At 42.6% G+C, this 19,947-nt stretch overlaps 1 protein-coding gene across 4 annotated transcripts; it reads right to left on the bottom strand.

Annotated features, from left to right (window-relative positions):
* Positions 1–3,713: 3,713 nt before the first annotated feature.
* On the bottom strand, positions 3,714–19,332 carry LOC128895411 (organic cation transporter protein-like). Of its 4 annotated transcripts, none has more exons than XM_054157962.1 (11): positions 18,842–19,332; positions 10,708–10,796; positions 9,375–9,519; positions 8,661–8,874; positions 8,249–8,355; positions 7,588–7,742; positions 7,071–7,260; positions 6,592–6,724; positions 6,205–6,514; positions 5,944–6,128; positions 3,714–5,465 (listed from the first exon to the last, which is right to left on the bottom strand). In XM_054157962.1, the coding sequence occupies exons 1-11, from the start codon at positions 18,865–18,867 to the stop codon at positions 5,295–5,297; spliced, it is 1,725 nt and encodes a 574-aa protein (XP_054013937.1). In that variant the 5' UTR covers positions 18,868–19,332; the 3' UTR covers positions 3,714–5,294. The 4 variants fall into 4 exon arrangements, with proteins under 4 accessions (XP_054013937.1, XP_054013938.1, XP_054013940.1 ...); XM_054157963.1 differs by lacking the exon at positions 18,842–19,332 and adding an exon at positions 13,532–13,768; XM_054157965.1 differs by lacking the exon at positions 18,842–19,332 and adding an exon at positions 12,693–12,876.
* Between the last annotated feature and the right edge of the window lie 615 nt (positions 19,333–19,947).

Below are 19,947 nucleotides of genomic sequence, written 5' to 3'. Positions count from 1 at the left end.
ACAGTAAACGTGAAATAAAACCTGCAAATCCTCCCGTTTCAGAGGCCAGCTGCAACCAAATTACCAACGGGGTTACACGATGACGTCAGCCGAATAAGTACGCAAACGCCAAGAGGTCCCTGCGAATCCCACGGACCTCGAAATTAGCTACTTTCAACCATCTTCCTTCCGAGACGAATGGCGAGTCGTAGGGAGTCAGACAGCCGGTCTAATACCGCGCGCTTTACCGTCTCGGTGGAACTCGTCCTAATGGAAACCCAGGACACCCGACTCGGGATCCCGGCTTTGACTAATTTATTTGTCGATGATCCAGCGACTCGTACACCAAGACACAGCAATTGGTCGAGTCTCTCTCTTAACGACGAGAAACTCGGTTGACTTCAATTCATTTTCCCAGCTGTTAAGGAATTACGAAAATATATTACGTTATATTGGGGATTGGAATGAATTTATCGTTGTTAGGAAAACCTGAAAATTTCGAGTGGGCAAAATGGTGTAACCCCTTAACGCAACAAATCAGTTTAATCGATTATCGGTGATAATGTTTACGAAGCAAACTAAATACTCGACGTCCTTTTATCCTCATCCGTTCGATTTTCCACGACAACCTTCTATTTTCATTGATCGAATCAAAGGCTTCCCTGTAGCATTTCCCGCATCGCACGATCTCGGTGGTAAGCAAGGATCGCCCTTTGGCCCTCGAAGGCCGACGATCAGCAGTCCCAGCGCAGCGACGGTCACGGAAAAATCGACGATCCATTTGGCCCGTGCCAGAATCGTTCCCCGGTGGCCTGGCACGCCAATCATTTCGTTCCGCAGCGTCACCGTCAGCTGCCCTCCATCCTGCACCGTCGATCCTGACAGTAGCTGATTTACTTCGTGGCACCCGAGAGATACCGTCGATTCCCTTAACGCGCCCGAGCCGATAGGAACTTCCTCCCTCCACGTCGGTCGGATGATGATGCCGCGAGATCATTCGCGGCTGGCGTGATTGATAAAGCGCACCAATCGATAAACACGAGCGTTAAGCGTACACCAGCGGCAGCGATAAATCAGAAATGTTTTCGAGAGTCGAACCACCCCCAGATTCGGGAAACTGTTGCGGATATCGGTGTTTTCGCGTGTTCCTGTTTCTCCACGGTTTTATTGGGCGCCGATTCGCCGACACGGCACGCTGCTCTTCGACGTAATTGCTGAGAAATGGAAGAAGACTCGCGGGCACGATCGATTGATTTCATCGCGAACATCGCTCGGAGGTATTCTTTGCAGCTCCTTGCGGTACATCTCGATTAAATCACGATTTAAACGTTTCGGTTTCTCGTCGCTCGGATCGCCTATGTCGTTGACGAACTTACACAAATTTCGTTCGATTATTTCGTGTTTTCGAATAGCGGCATGTGTCCGGCAGATGCCGACGCAAACTGTTTCACCGCCGAAAGTTTTTCTAGAGAATAAAACATTGGCCGGTGTATTCATTAAGCTGTTGCCATTTCGCTCGACAAAAATTGAACTGTCCTCGGCCAGCTGTTCGCCGACGTGTAACAACGCGAAACGATATACGCGAGTCCGCGCGTTAATTGCGAGCCACCAGGAAGGGCGAGAAAAAGTGTGCCAGCAACGCGAGAAAACAAAATCGTTTTCAATTTCGCGCGCTAATAAAATCCCTATCATACTTTCGCGTTAACGATCAGCGTCCGTTGGATATCGCTATCGGTATCGCCGAAGATAATTACTTTTCGACGACTGGAAAAGCGAATGGACAAATAATACTTTCTTTCATTTAAATAATTCATTCATCATTTTCATTCTAGTGTAGGACAGACTCTTCGAGGTGCTGTAAACGTGAATACTTTCGACGGATTTATTTGTGATATTTAATGCTTATTAGCGGGTCTTTCTGCGATCTGCCCGATTAACATTTTGGCGAAAAGGTTGAATCGACGGAAGCCGGACTTGTGTCAAAGGAAACTTGGTAGGAAAACCGAGGGTAGATACTCGTATATTACAGGGCTGAAGCCAAGACCCTACGGTATTATTAATTCAATCTTCCTTTGGTATCAACATCTTGTGGTTAAATTTGAAGCATATGCTCCTGACCCTCCTAGTGGAGTGCAAGATTTTGATGATGACAACGGCTGGGGGACGTTATCTTCCATCTTTTGAACGCAAAATTCATTTCGGTCGTACGTAGCCCTTCCTGCCACGTCATCTACGTCAAACTTGACTCGAATATAATTCTCCGCAAACTGCGAGACTCAAGATTGGAGGAAACTATAGAATAATTGTAGAACGATAAGTAGTTTAAAGAAAAGAAATTTCCCGAAAGTACCAGAGAAAGTAAAACGAACCCAGCAGACGTTACGGAGGAAACGCCTTTCTCCCGATAAAAGGTCCTACGACAACCGCTTTTTCTTCCATGAAAGATAGTATCGATAACTCTCAGGGAAGCTGCGAGGAGTAACTCGAACGAAGCAACCTCGGCAGCGAAAGCATCGCGCACGTTCGAAAGGGAAATACCGTTGACGAAGAATGGCGTGCATGTGCGCGCATTACGGTTCCACGGAGCATCAACAGGCGTATCGAGGCGCCTTTTCCTTTTACCCCGACTATTTGCGTCTGGGACGAGTCCTTTTTTTCGCCCATCGATACGCGGAGTACACTCACGCGCGCGCACACGCAGGAAACAGGGGGCTGGATCGAAAGCAAGCCCCGTGACGTATAGTTAATCCGGGATAAAGGTGGTACATAGAGGTGCACCGACACGATACGCGAGCACCGAAGATGCGTCTGATGCATGGACGCATATCCCCGGGTTTATAGACTTACACGGGACCGAACCATGGAATCCATCTCGTTCGTCCGATCGAGGAACCCGACTATGGCCGCTAGATCGAAGCTAACGGGAATGCCGGATGCATTACATTAATTAAATTCTCTTTCCCCCGGCTATATCACAGATATTCGTAATGACGTTGCGTCACGTCGCATCGACAAAGTACACCAACGGCTCGCAATTTTCATTGTCCTGTTCAAACTGGATTCGAGCTGTCCTGAAACCCATTACCGATATTACTAAGGATCGCGAATTCGCTAGTATCCCGATGAAGACCTAATTATTAGCACTTTAACCCTTTGCACTGTGCGCCATCTCGTCGAAAAATGTGCCAACAGGAATCACATTACATTAAATGGTCGAAACGAGGATGTTCGGAGCACTTTCGCGAATAAGAAAAAAGGAACAAGGACAAATGTGTAGCCCTCGGAGATTTGTGGCCCGGACAACGATATTTATTTTGGGCCGACGAGTAATCTGTAAACATAAAATAACCAGCTGCATCGTGTGCAGCATACGGCTCTATTGCACGCGCTCCGACTTCAATTTCCTTTGAGTCGAGCACGTCGGTAGGGAATTTGTCAAAATGAAATATTCAAATACCTGTGGATATTAAAATATCCCCGCTCTACTCCCCAGTGTATCCCGAATGGAGATAGAAAACGCGTTACAGCGGGGATTAATCCATTAACGTTATGCTCCAGTTGCTGCGTTACAATGTATTTTTTTTTTTTTTTTTTACGATACGCGAGAGGCAACATTATCGTCCATTTTCCTCAAATTAAAACAGAAAATCACGACTTGCATACGTGGACTTTCATTTAACCGACATAGAAAGAGGAATTCACGAAAATGGAACATTCAGAAATGCTGCGTTGGGTGAATATTAACGTACGATGTATGTATATACTTCGTTGAATACAGAGTGTATTTGGTTCGAAAGTTCGTAGGCTTGTAACGATCGCTAAACGAAATAAAATATCATTGGTCAACGTGTGCAGGTCTGTAAATGAATCTTCCCCAAATAAACAGCGATTCTCTGTTTCGATATTGTGATTATTTAGTCATCTATTCGTTTGGTCATCGATCAATGCCGATCAACGAGCCAAATAACTAAATTGAGTAAATATTCATAGATTAAAACAATACATAATATAACTCTCTGTTTTCCTACTGTAAACGATAAATATGTCTGAATACATTAATCAAAATCTGCGTTGATTAAACATTTTGTATTCGGCTTAGCGAGTACTACAAGCATGTAAAGTTATATGTCATCCTTTAAACATACCCTACACATACATACATTAACTTAACAATACGATTGTTAGATCCATCGTATATAAAAAAATAAATTGTCTACCTTCCATTACGGTAGAAAGACATCGATGATTTTCACGCTACACGCTACATCTTATAAATGGGAATGTGCGCGAGAGAACTACCATAGACGTAACTGTATTCGACGATGTGTTAATACCTGTGGCAATGAACTGCAATAATTGCTATTTTGCATAAAATCAACATTACATTATTCAATTATCTATACCTGTGCACGATTATTCACTGTATCCTATTTGCGTCGATAATTGTACTACACATTTTTAAATACTACGTATCCGTCGTGGAATTATATTTACGATTATCGAGAGACAATAAATTAAGATTAAATTATTGCTATGGCTTCGCCAAATTCTTCTATCATGGCACGGTGCTATGCATACTGGGACAACAATTATGTTTACCAGAATCAAACGAAGCTGATTCGACTATTAACCGATACATTTGCTCGCACGATGCAGCAATACTGTATAAATACCTGAGTATAACGTGTTTTCTCTTAACGGGAAGCATCATACGGAGACTGAGTCATCAGTACATACAAGTTCAGACGACAAATAACACGAACACATCAACGATGAGCAACCAGCGATACGGAATAATTAAATGCGTGAAAAACTTGTCGATGGTGAATAAAAGTTGCTCTACAGCCGCAAAATGTGGTATTCTTTGAAATCGTACATGACCTCCTACATCTCCTTAAACAGATATGTCTACTAGGGTAGACCATAAGTTACCTTGATTTATTCTTCCGTCATTACCTTTTACAATATTTCTTAATTCATGTTTGAATTTTCAATAGAAAAGAAATAAACAAAGCTTATGGACCGCCCTAATGTACGACAAGCGAAAAACGATTAAGAAACGCGTGAGTCGATTTTATGGGAAGTTGATGAGGATTGAACTACATCGATTTCCAACGGGACGCAACAGGGCAAGAAAGAAGAAAGTCTCGCGCGTTGAGCTCCTTTTGCTTTCAAAAGTTTCGCGCGTTTCAAGCTTTTTGGGGTCCAACAATACTTGCTTCGGAAACTTTTAAGAAGCTTCCCGTTCCTTCTTTTCGTTTCCCCCTCTTGCATTGGATCGAACGCGTCGCGGTGCATCGCGCATCTCGCCATACTTAACACTCCTGCGTGCCTTGATTTGGCTGCGGCTTGCCGATGTTCTCCGCCTCGCACACGGTGTCCGGAAGTTTCGTTCCCAAAGTTTCCGGGAATATCAGAGACAGAAGTCCCGCGGACAGGCCCATACATCCGAAAAGAATAAGCGGCAGCTCGGGCATGATTTGTGCCTGCGCATCAAAGAACCCGTGTAAACGCGGAAAAACGTGCAAGGGTCATGCATCTTCCGTGCACGGGACTCGCAATTTCGAGCTGATTTAAACGCTTCGATTTAAACTCGTATCTTTCATCGGAAAGAGGTAAACAATCGTTTGATTCGTTGATAAAATTAATTTTAATTGATTAAAAAGAAATTATTATTGGTCGAAATGTTAGGTACCGGAATCCTCGAAAAGAAAAAAATAAAGTTCGATTAAAATTGAAAATATACATAGACAAGAATGATAATTCTGGTGCATGTGAAGATTAAGGATTATTGTCACATGTTCTAGATAACGCGTAATGTCTTATGAAATGGACTATCGAAAACGGACAACTGGAGTCCGAGCACAAAATTGTTAATATTTAAAATACCACGTCCCCGAGCAACAAGTAGTGGCTGCTCCTATTGGCACACTAGAATGTACACTGTTCCGGTATCAGACTTACCAAAAGTGGAGTTTGCGGGGACAATATTGACCCCATGCGGCCGGTCATGCTACAAATTCCAAGGAGAGAGTGTCTCATGTTTGTGGGGAACAGCTCCGCCGTGTAAATGTAAACCGTGGAAAAGGACATTGTGATGCACCACTTTCCTCCCATGTACAGAATCAAAGGTAAAAACGTCCAAGAACCTGAACAGAGAAACAATTATTTAGCCTTACTTAACCTGTTATGAGTGTTTAAAATTGAAATAGACAACTACGTCACCTGTTGGCACGAATTGTATCGCCAGACAGAATGCACCGCTCAACAAGAACGTCGACGATAAGGTGATCTTACGGCCCACGTAATCGGTCATGAACCAGGTTAAGAAGTAGGCCGGTATCTCGACGATAGCGACCAATATAAAATTAGCGTATTTGTCGCCGGCAAAGGCCACCGAGTTCAAAGACAGTCCGTAATACACGAATGTGTTCGTCAACCAGCAAAACGAACAGGCCATCAACCGCGTCATCATCACCGAGCTGCTCAAGACTTGTAGGATTGGGCTCTTCTTCTCCCCTGCTAGCTCCTCTGCCTGAAAGACAATGCGAAAATTATTGTTCCGCCCCGTGTTCACAGTTTTTGTTAAGAAATAATTTCGTAAAATTATACCTTGTCGGTCTTGATCGCGTTCAATTCCTTAAACTTCTTGATCGATTCCTCGGAGACTTGAAGCCCGTTGATGCGCGCCATTTTGCGATAAATCACCTCCACCTGTTCGTGTTTTCCATTCGCCAAAAGCCACCTTGAAAATGGCACACTCTTATGTTCGTCATTGTAATTTTTGGTTCGGTTCTAATTGTTATTTCAAAGGGGAACACGACTAGCATAGGACGTCAACGTAAGAAATTCGCGATCGAACGTGCAACATTCTAATATTAAGCGGTCCGATCGCGGATGATTTCGATTGCAGTCGCGTTAATTAGAATGGTGGATCCAATCAACGGGGCACGGTGACGTCAAAGGGCCAGTTAATTGGCCGGATGTCGCGGTAACAACGATGACTTCGCTGGTCGTTAAGGGGATCGCTTCGAGATCGTTAACGAGGCCCCATGGGCAACGCTAGTGAAATAGTCACCGACGGAAATTACCTGACCGATTCCGGGATCAGGAAGGGCATCAAGATGGCGAGCAACGCCGGTCCATACACCATTCGGAGGACTAGACGCCACGATCTCATCCACATCGCGATCAATCCCAACAACATCTCGCCGACCGCGAACATGCAGCAGATGATGGTGCTCGCTAAAACTCTGCCCTTCACTCCTACCATTTCCATTCCTGTGGGTGAAAAGAATTATTGCATTCCGATTATGTAGTATCGCGCACCCCATGCTCAAGAATAAGGAGTCAAACGAGAACTGGAATCGTAGGGTGCGAGATTGGTCGAGAATTACCGAGTTGAATTATATTCGAACCACCCCCGCTGCAATTATAAAGGATGTAGAGCATATAGTAGTTACGAGGTATACTGTTGGTTACGTGTTTTTCGATATCGAAATGCCGGAGGTTGCCTGGCGCTTCGAGGCATGTGAAACATGTCCGTTATTTATATCAGCATTATTCACGTCAAATATCTTCCCTTACTTTGCCTCGTTATTGACTCACCTAAAATAAATCCAGCACTGTAGATACCGGCCGCGACAGTCGCATCGATAAATTCGAACGCGAGAAACATCCAATAATTCACAGAGAAGGAATGTACGAGGCCGCTGATTCCGCTCAGGAACGTGGTGAGCGTCAAAATCGTACGTCTTCCGTATCTGGAAATAACGGGATGAATAAGCAGGCCGCGTGGGCTTTATTGGCATACCGCGTTTTTATTGTTCCGTCTCCCCCACACGCGACAAACGTTGTTGCGGTTCGTTGTACCCAGCCGCGACGAATGCAGCCAATAGGACGTTTGAAAATTTGAAATCGCTGTTTAAATCGCCATAAAAATTCTATTCGTTAGTAAACAAACTTGCCCCCATAATTTCAAAACAATGTGACAAATGTGACAAAATGAATAATCGTCCCTGTACGTTATGTATTCTCACGAGAAACAGTCGTAAAGTTTACTTTGGTCGTTTTTTTTGTCTCGGTTCGACTAGTTTCGGTCACAAAATTTAAAGAATTACTTCACTTCGATGGGTCTCTGTTTCATCCCTATGTCGATCGAACGTCATTAGCCATCGGATCCCAGGCCAGGAATCCCATTTCCTGGACTCTGATCCGACCCAACCGAGACTAATTAGGACTCCGGTCCATTCTAGCGATTATTTCTCACCTGTCGGATACGTATCCGGCGAAGATCAGCCCAACGAATTGACCGACATTATTTATCGTGCCCACCAACGTGAGCTTCCATCGATTGGCATCACAAGTGAGACCCCACTGTAACCGACGAAACGGAGAAAGATCGTTAATCACCGAATCAGCGAACTCATAGGTCAGTGGTTTTTAACCTTTCTAAGCTCGTGGCACAGTTTAAAAGAAGATTAGTTGTTTTGAAATCACAAAAAGGATTCTTCGTAAGGTATGCAAATGTTTCAACTATATACCGTTTGAATATTCTTTGGGAAAACATAGTAAAGAACAAACATCTTTCAGTCTATTTATTAATCAATTTATGATACCACGACAGACGGTCCTGTGTCGCGACAAAGTGGTTAAGAATTACTGTTGCAGATCGATCTTACCTCGCTGAGTATCGTGTTCTCCGTTGGATCGTAAACCCAGGAATCGCATTGGCGAGTCTCGTTGCCGAACGAAAGATTCGTGCACTCGCCAGAATGATTCTTGACAACGTAGCGGATGCATTTGGACATTTCTGAGATATCGGGAACAGAATCGACGGCCCATGGCGTGTCAAATGTCGTATTGGCAGGATCTTCGCATTCTGACACCAAACACCTACGAACAAAAGAGTGTACGCTGGTAAATCTGAAATTTCCTCGGCAGAACAGCCTGGATAATCCGCACAAAAAATGTGTTACTACGCTTTATCGACGTGATAACGAAGAGAACAAAAAAAAATTACAAGATATTCGCTAATTTGTTTAATTACCTACCAGACGATGCATTTCAAGAATCAATCAGAATGCATATATGAATAAATTAGATTACACGTTGTTACAAAGGAAGGGGTTAATCGATCGCGTAATTACTAGATTGCATCATTCGAAACCAGATCAACTTGGATCGCGATCGCGAAAAGATATCACCGTTCTTAGGTCGCCGTTCATCGTCGTTAATCGCCGTGTATTATTCAGGTTCGTGTTTCTTCCTGCGAGGATCGTAATGACTCTTGTAAACATCGTGTTCGGACATCGTCGAACAAACAAGCGGATGTTGTCAAGAGATTACTAACAGTACACGAATCAAATGTGGTTCTACGAAAACATAAAACGTACCTGTATTTAACTCCGCCGGCGGTAAACACGTAAGCAAGCGTGAATCCTGCTGACAAAAACAGAGGCAAGCTGATTATCGCAAACGTGATCATCTGATAGTAACCGAAACGATCCACATCCTTCCCGCTTGGTTCTCTCTTTTCCCCTGAAAAAAAACATAGATTTTTGACGATGGACGACAAATAAATTCCTATCGAGAGCTAATCCTACTGATCGTACAAAAATAAAGAGGCAGGAAAGGTAAAAATAAAACGTGAAGTCAGACCGATCGTAAAACTCTTAATCCAGTCATCGGATACTCCTGTGAAAACTGAAGCTGATCGCTAACACGCGATATTTCATCCACTCGAGAAAGAAAAGAAAACTCTCGACTTCGGTGTTCGAGTGCACGTAATCGTGATCGATAATTCCCTCTTAAATCATGTGTCGGTTTTACGACCGGCTATTCGTCAGGTAATTACACCGACGGACAGCTACTTCCCGCGACCGTTTTCGTTGGAACGAAGGTTGTTTCGAGAACTCTTACGTCGCTAGTTTTGCCCGACTTTTGCTACAGTCGTTATTCGAGTAACCATGTACACAATGAACGGCTAGTCTAATGTGTGTCAATTTTCGCCGTTCTGTAATCCCTTGTAGGGAACCAGTATCGAGGGGATACCTCGTGGTCTCGAGCGGACAGTTGATTTCGATCCAACTATAGAACACGACCCCAATTGCTTTATCTAGCATTCTTAACGAACCATCGTCAGCGAACAACAAGAGGTTGCCCTTCTTTCGCAAAAGAGGAGCACCTCGGAAGAAAAAAAAAACCTCGCGGGACTAAAAATTCGCGTATCTCACTTTAGTCCACGGTTCATACGTCGCCAGTTGAAGAATACGAGAGCGGCGCGACCGGTAATTAATTCAAATTGCGATTAATCAACAAGAAGACGGTATCGCGTTTAAGCAAATCGTGCCAGTTTAACGTCCCCGACGCAGGATTATTCATGTTAATTCAGGGGTTATGCCTCCTTCATTCCCATGAGAACAAAACAATATCTTTAAAAATTTGTTACAACAGTGTTATACGCTGGAACGAAATGAATTTTGACTACGAGTATAATTTGCAATAATCTGTAAAATAAAAATGTTCGCGCAATCCAGTAACTAGGACATCGTACGTAAGATTCACGGTAAAAAATTGGAAGCACTTATTTCAATATATCGCAATATATTATTTTTTAAGATTAAAACAATCTAAACTAAAACTATTATTTCGTAAAATTTCTCGTCTGCTGTTATCCTTACAAATAATTCATGATACAGATACGATGTACTTATAAAAAATGAATACCTTGTTTCCCATCCTTCGTTTTAGGCGCCGACGGCGTGTCGTCCTGCGAGCAAAAGAGCCTCATGCTATCCTCCTCCTCGCCTCTCAAGCTGCGAACACACACACACACATACACATAGATTCAAGAATTTTGTCGCGTCGCAAACGACCCTTCCGAGTTGCCGTGTCGCGCAGGTCAAATCGCCGGTTCAACCGTCGCGGATAGCTCGCGGGAAACAGCGCAGCTGCTCGCGAGCATTACGCATTGCAGCGATATCGGACGTTTACACCGACTGACCGGCAAAAAAAAAATATTACGGAACCGCCCACAGACGTGACGACTTTCACGCGGATCGTAATTCGGTTGGAATCGAAGAAAGTCAGCGAAACGGAATAGCTAATCGCCGACGCGGTGGGCAGCGAGTGGCGATAATGAACGCGCCGGTCGCGTCCCACGCACGAGTGCACCTCGATCGCGGTCAACTGCTCGCAACGAATTCTGATTTTCCACTGTGACCGCGCGATCGACCGTCGTCGATCGAGACGAGGACAAGGACGAACTCTCAGCGACGGCATCGCACGAGCACTATGACGAAATCTGCCAACGTAGTATACAAAAAATTGAAGAATGTTCGCGCAAATTTGTTTTCATTATTCGTACTTAAAACTTATGACTATAATTTTGTCCTTCAACGTGACTTTTCTAATAATATCTTATTTGAATACCTACTTCGTTTCTATCGACTAAACGAGACACGCGTTGGCTTTCCCTGTCATGCTGGTAGGCTGGTACCACATTATTTGCCCTACATTCAAAGTTTATTATTCGGCAAACACTTCCCTCATCGAAATTGGAGCCAATAATTTGGCATTCCTACGACGATGATACCCATCGTCTCTGACATTCAACCTACAGTAGCCAATTAAGAATTTTTCATGATTTTCCGACCAACCTCTCTCGAATTTCTTTCACCAGCTCATCGAGAAATACAAAAGTCCGAGGGGACTTGAAATTTTAATATCCAGAGAATTACCACGACGAATTGTCATCCAGGAAGCGCGATTCGATTGTTTTCAGTCAGACTCCGGAGTCCAAGAGTCGCGGATGAGGATGGCCATCCGGTCTCGTCGACATCGTTAGCCTTCCACTTCGAGTGCCACTGACTTTGTAATAGGAAATCACGATTTCGAAACTGTTGCGCGTGTCGAGGATCGATCCTTATTATGCAGTTCGTACATGCATTGCCAATTCCAAGGTTCCTCACGGCTCATTTAGCATTTCAAGGCGGAGATGAATCGTCGGTGCCCTTCGATGCGAGATAAATACCGGCAGAAGCTGGCGGTGGAAAATGAGCGCGCCGAGGGACTCGGCCGTCGTCGTAAATCCCGGTTTTATTATTATTTATCGCTGTTGCTAGCGAGGTTTCCGTTTTTGTCGAGGATAGATGGATAGATAAATGGCGGTCGTTAGCGTCGGTACGTGAAAGATCCGAAGTCACACCGGACCAGGCGGCGCGGCGGTTACCGCTAGGGAACTACGCTGACTCTCGTCTTGTTAGCCCGTTGCTAATTCGTCGAAATAACTCCGGCTGTGACGATTCTTCGTGACAATTATTCCGTTCCGTTCAAACGCGCGCACGTAATATGATAATTCGCGGAGATATGAAACCCTGATTGCCGCACGTTCGCGTGCTGAGTGTTGTCAAAGTCTACAAATTCCACAAATGATGAAACGCGAACAGTGACGGATCCCGAAATTTAGCAGGAACGGGGGTCCAATTAAAATTTAACGGACTCGAATACGTCGCAATACTTTCCGACACTTCACGAAACTTTATTCAAGAGAATTCCTCGATTTATAATTTTAAAAATGCCTTCCGGAAGATTTTCTTCTTGGCGTGCAATTCCTTTGGGTAATCGCGTCAGGTCGCAAATTAACATACATTAACGTTAATACGATCCGTCCGTCGAGATATCCTAATTTCTTAATGACAGTATCCCATTACCTCGAACAGCATCACCTGACCGTCTCGCCATTCATCCTTCGTTCACCTTTGTTGAGAGCAAGTTCAAGCTAAGGATTCAATTATCGTCGATGACGGATCAATGTCGATACTAGTTTCAATTGTAATGTACGAAGTGCAACGAGATTACTCCACGAACGATCGTAACCGAATGGTTGCCCGCCATGAACGCGGCCCAGTTAAGTGACCAATTGCTACGCTTCTATCTAATTGTCGTCCTTCTTAATTTATCACACAATTCCGCAGAGACCATGATCAACTGGTTGACAATATATCGATGCTATGACGCTATGGCGTAGTTTAGATAAGCAAAACAGTTGGAACGAACACAATAGCCAAACCATTGATCGGCTAATCGGCACCTACCCCGCAATTTCTAGCTGACACCGGAAGACTATTAAACTAATCTTAGTCGCGATAACAGAGAAAATATGAACCATTTCCAAAAGTTTTATTTTCTTTCTATCGTATTTATGGAGATCCTGTGTTAGGACAAATTAAGTATTCGATTTCGAAACGCGGTTCATCTTTCGCTGCAAAGTTGTTTAACCTCTTCAGGCCTTTGGCCACATATGTGGACGTTTAGTCTTTTATAATTATAATTACTGTCGATAATAAAAAGAATAAAATTTGATCAAAATTTGAACAAAAAAAATCGTCCTGAAGAGATTGAACACCAACGACGCTGGTATAAGTGATGTTCCCTCTACATTTCATTCAAAAGATATAGAATTCTATAAATTTGATCAACCATCGCCACATTGGTATCAATCATCCGAGAGAAGATTTCTCGAGATTTTCACGAGTAATCGGAGTCGTACCTCGAAGAAAACTGCACTCAAGGGACCACTTCGATCAGTGACCGCCTCGAACGGACTCACGCGTGAACAGGTGTCCAGTCCGCATTTATTCTTTCGCGAATCGTCAACGTCATCTCCCTCCTTTGCTTGTGTGCCAATTTGTTAATTTCTAAAGGTGAGTTCACTGTCCACGAAAACTATCGCCGTTCGACGAGTATGTACCGCACGACTCATTGCCGTCGGCAACCTGTCGTCACGTTGCTGCAGCAACTGTCTTTAAAGGTAAACGTATGCCAACGCTGCTGTCTCTTGTGACCGTAAAGAAGGTGGGGGAAGCAAAATAGTCGGTGGTGGAAGGGTCGGTCATTCTTAAATTGTGATTCTTCCCGGCCGCGAGCCACTCGCTCGGTCAGCAGCAGCGCGAGCTATTGCATCGTACGTGTACATCCTAGACCTAACGATTCTTAACGATTCCCAAAAACTACTTGAGAAAAATCTCGTGACTAACGGTAGAACAACTTTGCATAATAGCAAACACGAATGCACACGTATTACCACCGACCTGCATGTTATTAACAGTTCCGTAAATCATTCTAACGTTGTACAGCCTACAGATTATAAAAAATTATAGGAAGTTAACGTTTCAATGATAGCAGGTTTCCATAAGAACACATTTCCGTTTAAAAATTGCACACCATCGGTGTGAAGCAAATGGAAATGAAAACAACGCTTGGTAACTTTGGTGAAAAAATTTAAAATCTCGTCGTAATATCCATAATCCGAGTACGCGGGCAACGGGATTAACGAAACAAAATATTACCGAAGCATATTTCACAATTTCCACGGTATTGGATTTTTACTAAAATTTGAACGTAACCGTGTAATTTTTTAAACGACTTAATGGTTGATCGTATCGGAGCATTGCTCAATTCTTCCACGAGTATTAATTAACTGCCGTTACATATGTATGTTTTTATTGCGTCAAATATCTTTTTACGATGGCATTTCTGACGTTGTAGAGTACACGGCGCTCGCAATCCTTCTGGAAACTCCAACGTATCGTGTAAATTATGTATCCGGTAGAAATAGTGCAGAAATATTTTAAATTCTTCGGTGTCACCACCGTATTGTTTATTGCCATACTTTTATTGCAGACGTCAGACATTCCCTTTACACTTATTTCTATTACTCGATCATGGAAATATTTTTTTTTTTTTAAATCCGCGAAACGGATTATTCTGTGACCCATAGATAAAGTGTCAACGTTCGCTGTATCTTGAATTGCCCTGACGGGATATCATGTCTGAAAAATTTAATACAGAGCAAATCAACGTCTTGTTGACAAGATATTACTCCAATAAAAATGCAGCATTGCATGCGACGCTCTAAAAATACTGTTGTACGCTCGCGCGCGATCCCACGAGTTAAACGGCCTCGCACCAAGCCTATGTTTACCATTGCGAAAGAACCGCATTAAGTGTACCAAATTTGTAAAAGTAAAATAATGACAATCGTTTATGTAAAGCAGAAATTAAAGATCGATAGAGTCGTTAAAATAATTAATAACAAAAATACTTCCAATCGATACAATTAAATGCATCGTATGACGCACAATGAGTCATCAAATATCGCAAAGCATTTAAAAAATAAGAAATTTATACTGTACTTTCTCAATTAAAGGAAATTAAAACTATCGTATCGGCTTGTCATATATCGTGAAAATTGAATTACGATAAGAATGAGTAACTAATAGCAAAACATTTAGATACTACATACTAAATTATTTACTACATTTGCACTGAGCGAGTAGAAAGCACACAAGCGTGTACCATTTCCTATGAAATGCATTTGATAACGCCATATAGGCCACATAAGACGAATGAACACTGTACAGCTGTACGTTATACATGCTTTACACGTATTTTGTCTTGTTCGATCCTACGGAAACGGGGAAAAATCGATTAAGACTGGTTTACACCAGCTTATACCAGAAGCAACAGCTTAGTTACAACTATCATGCTGTGGTTTATTGTTACACCGTGCATACAGATATAGATATTCGGTTGATTAATATGTCAAAATCGGTATCGGACGTTCGATACCTCAACGAAAGCAACAAATCAGCTCAGTATCTGATTTCGTTTCCATTCGTTGTTGGCATTCGATTTTCCACCGTGTTTTACTAATTCAACAGCGAACGTTGGCGATCGCAATAAATAATACAATGAACGGGAGAAAAAGTCCTTGTAAATTCAAACTACACGCATTTTTTTCTCCGTCGAACGTCTTAGACGACTCTTATGTCTTCGAGCGAGGCACAATGCTCTTGCGTTCCAATCAGACAGGTGATATTTGTCGCCCTGATTGCATCATTCTTATCGATGCTCCGATATGAACAATTGATTGCATGTTTGCGAGGAAAAGTGGAACAAAAAGAATAAGACGGAACTTTGTTTTTCTCCAGATTCCGAGACAAGTTTCTCGCCCTATAACGAACAGATAATCGCTTTATGTAAATATCACAATAGAAATGGAATAGAATCTCATTAAAAAAACTAGGTTTGTTGAATATATACTCCATTTTTTTTTATTAATTACATCGAAATAAACTATTCGCGAATCTTACATGATTTACAATGTCACTCGTAATCGGAAACACGACTGAAAGCAAACAAAATATTTCCCGTTTGCGTTACAGCACGGCATTATTCAAATATTTTTAATTGGCCGCGGAGAGCGATAATAGAAAATAAATATCGAAGAGAACAATGTTTGTCGTAAAACGCCGATAATAAGAAAAACGTAAGGAGGTCGGTAATTGTTCGCTGTACAAATATTTACGCTGTGCTCCGATCCGTTAAATTAAATAATATTCACGAAGCTGAAGAAAAACAAAACAACGAAAACGGTGAGAAGACTGGAATAGACGACAGTGGACATTATCGTTACCGTTGAATGAAAGCTGCGTTCATTATGCGAAACAACACAGTACGTTTGCGCGATGATAAACGTGTTTGTTCAAGACTTACGCGAAACTCGTCGACCAATCGAGCAATTCTCTACGATGACGATCTCCTATCGAAGGAAACGCAAAATCTTTTTCAGAGCAAATAAGCTTATCTCGAACCGAGGTCTCCATGGAAGATTTACTCTGTGACAATAGAGGGATGTTGGTCAGCTTTGAAGAAACACGGTTGCGTTAACCCTCGATCAGTGAAGCGAACTTGAAACGACCCACATTTCAATATCAAAGGGACAACTAAAATACAAAGCGAATAACAAAATAATTTAACGCTTTGAAGAAGAATTCGTTGTTTGGTAACGAATCTGTTTCGACGCTAATTAGATCGAAAAACACTGTGAGATTTCCTTAACCGATTGATGCAGTCTACATTCACGCACGTTAATGAAATTTGAACGTGTTCGATCACCGTTTAGTCATCCTGTCCGTTCGGAAATTTCGGGCGACTAAAAATAAGTATGTACTCGTTCATTCATGTGGTTCTATTGCTCGGTGAAGCATCGCTAATAAGTAAATGTTTCCTTTACTCTTGATATTTGTATCGTTCCCCAGAATCTTTCGTAAACACGACCAACTAATTGCCACGAGTACATCACACTTCTCGGTCCAACTGATCCATGAATCACTGGCCAGTACACAGATCACGCTCACAGTGGTTCATAGTTTCGATAAAGAAGAACAAAGCCGATAACGATGTTGCAGAACTTTCGCGATGCTAGTTTAGGATCTATGTAGCTTCTAAAACCCCACTTCAGAGCGAGTTTCATTTATAAAGATACGAAGTCATATATTTTGACTATAACACCTAAATGTACAAGTCTTGCATTCGTTCGTTCTTTACATTCATCTAATTCTTGCATTACGATACTTTTCATTTGCTTAGATATATCTCTTCATAATTCTCTGGCATGCCTAATGGGGATGTCAATAATTGTTGAGGCTCACTACTCCCCCGTATAGCTCGGGTACCTCGGGATTGCTAAACCCGTACTGTAGCTACAATCATAGCTACAGCCCCTGAGGGCAAACCTACGTCTGAATATAATTCCAAGATGAAAAGTAAAATGTGGCACCGTCAATGTCGGTAGTAACTCACTACCCCCTCATCAATTATTTTCAAAAATGTAATAGCGTCAATGATGGTCGTAGCACATTTGATGATAAATCGCTCCCTTTTGTATAGAAAAGACAAAAATAGGCCAGCCTACCACAAAGGATTAAGAAAACCCAGTCAAAAAGAAAAACAAAGACCGGGAAGTTGAATTTTTACCGATAACTGTGTTTACCTACTGCTGTATTCGCTAACAGCTATGAAAGTAAAAGAGAACCGCTGCGCAAACGGGTGTGTCAATTACCGTGGTCTAAACGCTCCCGTAAATAGGAGTTACGTTTTACAAATATTTCGAAGGACGGTTTAAAGTGATACTAACAATTACCAGTGCAAATTAGTTAGCGAAGCGTAATGATAGACAAGGTGAACCTTAGTTTGTCCCGACTACCTAACTCAGACTCGCAAGGTCCTTTTCGGGCCGTGTTCAACGCTCAAACTCGTGAAAACTCGCGAAAAGGTTCGTAAAAGAAACATGCGAATCACGCGTGAGAATAATAAATTCGCGGCAGCCTCGCGGGGCGTGACTAACTTATACGCATTAGGACAAAGCCTTACTAAAAACTCACGTACGCCTTTGGTACTTTGTAATTAATTTGCCGTTTGCAATTTCAAGTAAGAAATTTAGTCTGTTGTGATATACTGGTAGAGCGAACCGAATTTCATCGACGTATCTTTTTATGATGTTTTCTTCAAAAATTTCCATTATAAGGTCAGCTGTTACATGTGATAACGATGATCCCATAGATATACAAATTTATGCTGAAGCTGGTAAAAAAAAACAACTGTTATTAAATTTGAACAGGTTGCATTTGAAATGTTTTCAATTAGATTAATTATTTTTGGTAGCAATAATGTTGTATGTTCTGTGTATTCTTCGCATTCGGTTAATCATTGATAACTGGTTAAACGAATCAGTGGACGTGTTTCACGTCTCGCAAAGCTTATCAGTTAAAAGTGACTTGTCAAACAGCCGAACTCATTCACTAAATTTCGCGAGTCGCTTGACCTTTATGTTTGTTTTACTTTTTTGTACAATAGCAAGTTTTGTCGAGATTTAGGAACTAGTCCTCGTTACGCGGACGTTATAATTCCCGTGTATGTATGTATAGTTTCACGCGCAGGGAGCGTGAGACGCTCGACACGGAAGGGTAAACGTGTAAACGCCGGGAAATACAACGCGTTCGTCTGAATTACTTACATTTTAGACCCCATTCTGGACCCCATGACACGTCGCCACGCAGGAAACTCGTCGAATGCACTCTCTCCGCAGATGAGAGGCGAGCTTTCCGTTAAAGCGGAAAAAGTGTTCCCCTTTGCGCGCGACGTGGTGGCCGCGGATCCCGTCGTAGCCACCTCTCGACTTTACGCCCGTCGGGGGGCACTCTCCTCTGTCCTATATTCACAGCTCGCGAAGCTTCAGAGACACTCAAAACTTTGTCGGTGCTTAGTCACACGAACTGCAGAAGTTTGTACCCGCCGCTAAGTAGGAGGAGGACTGATGGTTCGGGCGGCCGTCGTGACGACGAATAGGCTGGGGGAGAAGACGAGGCCATCGTGACCAACACGGCCGTTGCTTTTCCGACGGTCTCTTATCTGAATCATTGTAAAAATTCGGTCAGTAACTGGGCCGCCGGGGTACGGAGACGATCTACGCGGCTGATTGGGCATTCCTACCACCGCGCGAGGATGTTTTATGCCTGCAACGCTCAGACTCCTTCAATTGTCTGCGAAACATGTATCCGCCAATGTATCACCGATCATGGCCACCATCTTTTCTCATCGACTCGTTTAAAAGCCAAGGTGGCCAATAGTTAATTCGAATAATAAATAACGAAAAGGAACACCGCACGAGTATTTGTTTCTAACGGTTGGTAAAATAGTCATTCGGATAGTGTTTTATTCGCTCAGGGTAAAATATAGCTTTAGTGTGTTAATTAGTCTGTAGAAACACATATAAAACGATAGAAGAAAAAGTGAGTACCTCTCAGGTATACCATAAAAATCTCAACGATGACTTTCTTACTATAACGATGTGATAGAAATAGGGACAAAGTTATTGTTAGAAATAAAGGTACTTGAAATTATAGTTAATTAATTCCTTATACATACACTACTAGATATAATATATGATGAGCACCTAACCATAGGGGTTGAAAATTATTATATCGACCATGAAACTACGCTATTGCGGAGTACAATCGTCATTTAATGAAATTAAACAGATTGTTCGCTTCGAATTCATATGTATGGTTTTTGCCGCCACTGCACCGTTTCAATTTTTCACATACGTACGCATGACTCGTG

The sequence above is a fragment of the Hylaeus anthracinus genome, unplaced genomic scaffold (genome assembly GCF_026225885.1).
Source record: "Hylaeus anthracinus isolate JK02 unplaced genomic scaffold, UHH_iyHylAnth1.0_haploid 5, whole genome shotgun sequence".
Classification (NCBI taxonomy): Eukaryota; Metazoa; Arthropoda; class Insecta; order Hymenoptera; family Colletidae; genus Hylaeus; species Hylaeus anthracinus.
The sequence above is the reverse complement of the archived record's forward strand: the minus strand, read 5'-3'. Positions and strand labels throughout refer to the sequence as shown.

Bases quoted from the DNA above. Each gene is read 5' to 3' on its own strand.
- LOC128895411 (XM_054157962.1), bottom strand. From the start codon at position 18,867: ATGGGGTCCAGAATGGGGTCTAAAAT. The intron at 8,875-9,374 runs GTACGTTTTATG...TTTTGTTCGTAG, and splicing joins GCCGGCGGAGTTAAATACAG to GTGTTTGGTGTCAGAATGCG. The intron at 6,129-6,204 runs GTGACGTAGTTG...TTCTCTGTTCAG, and splicing joins GATACAATTCGTGCCAACAG to GTTCTTGGACGTTTTTACCT.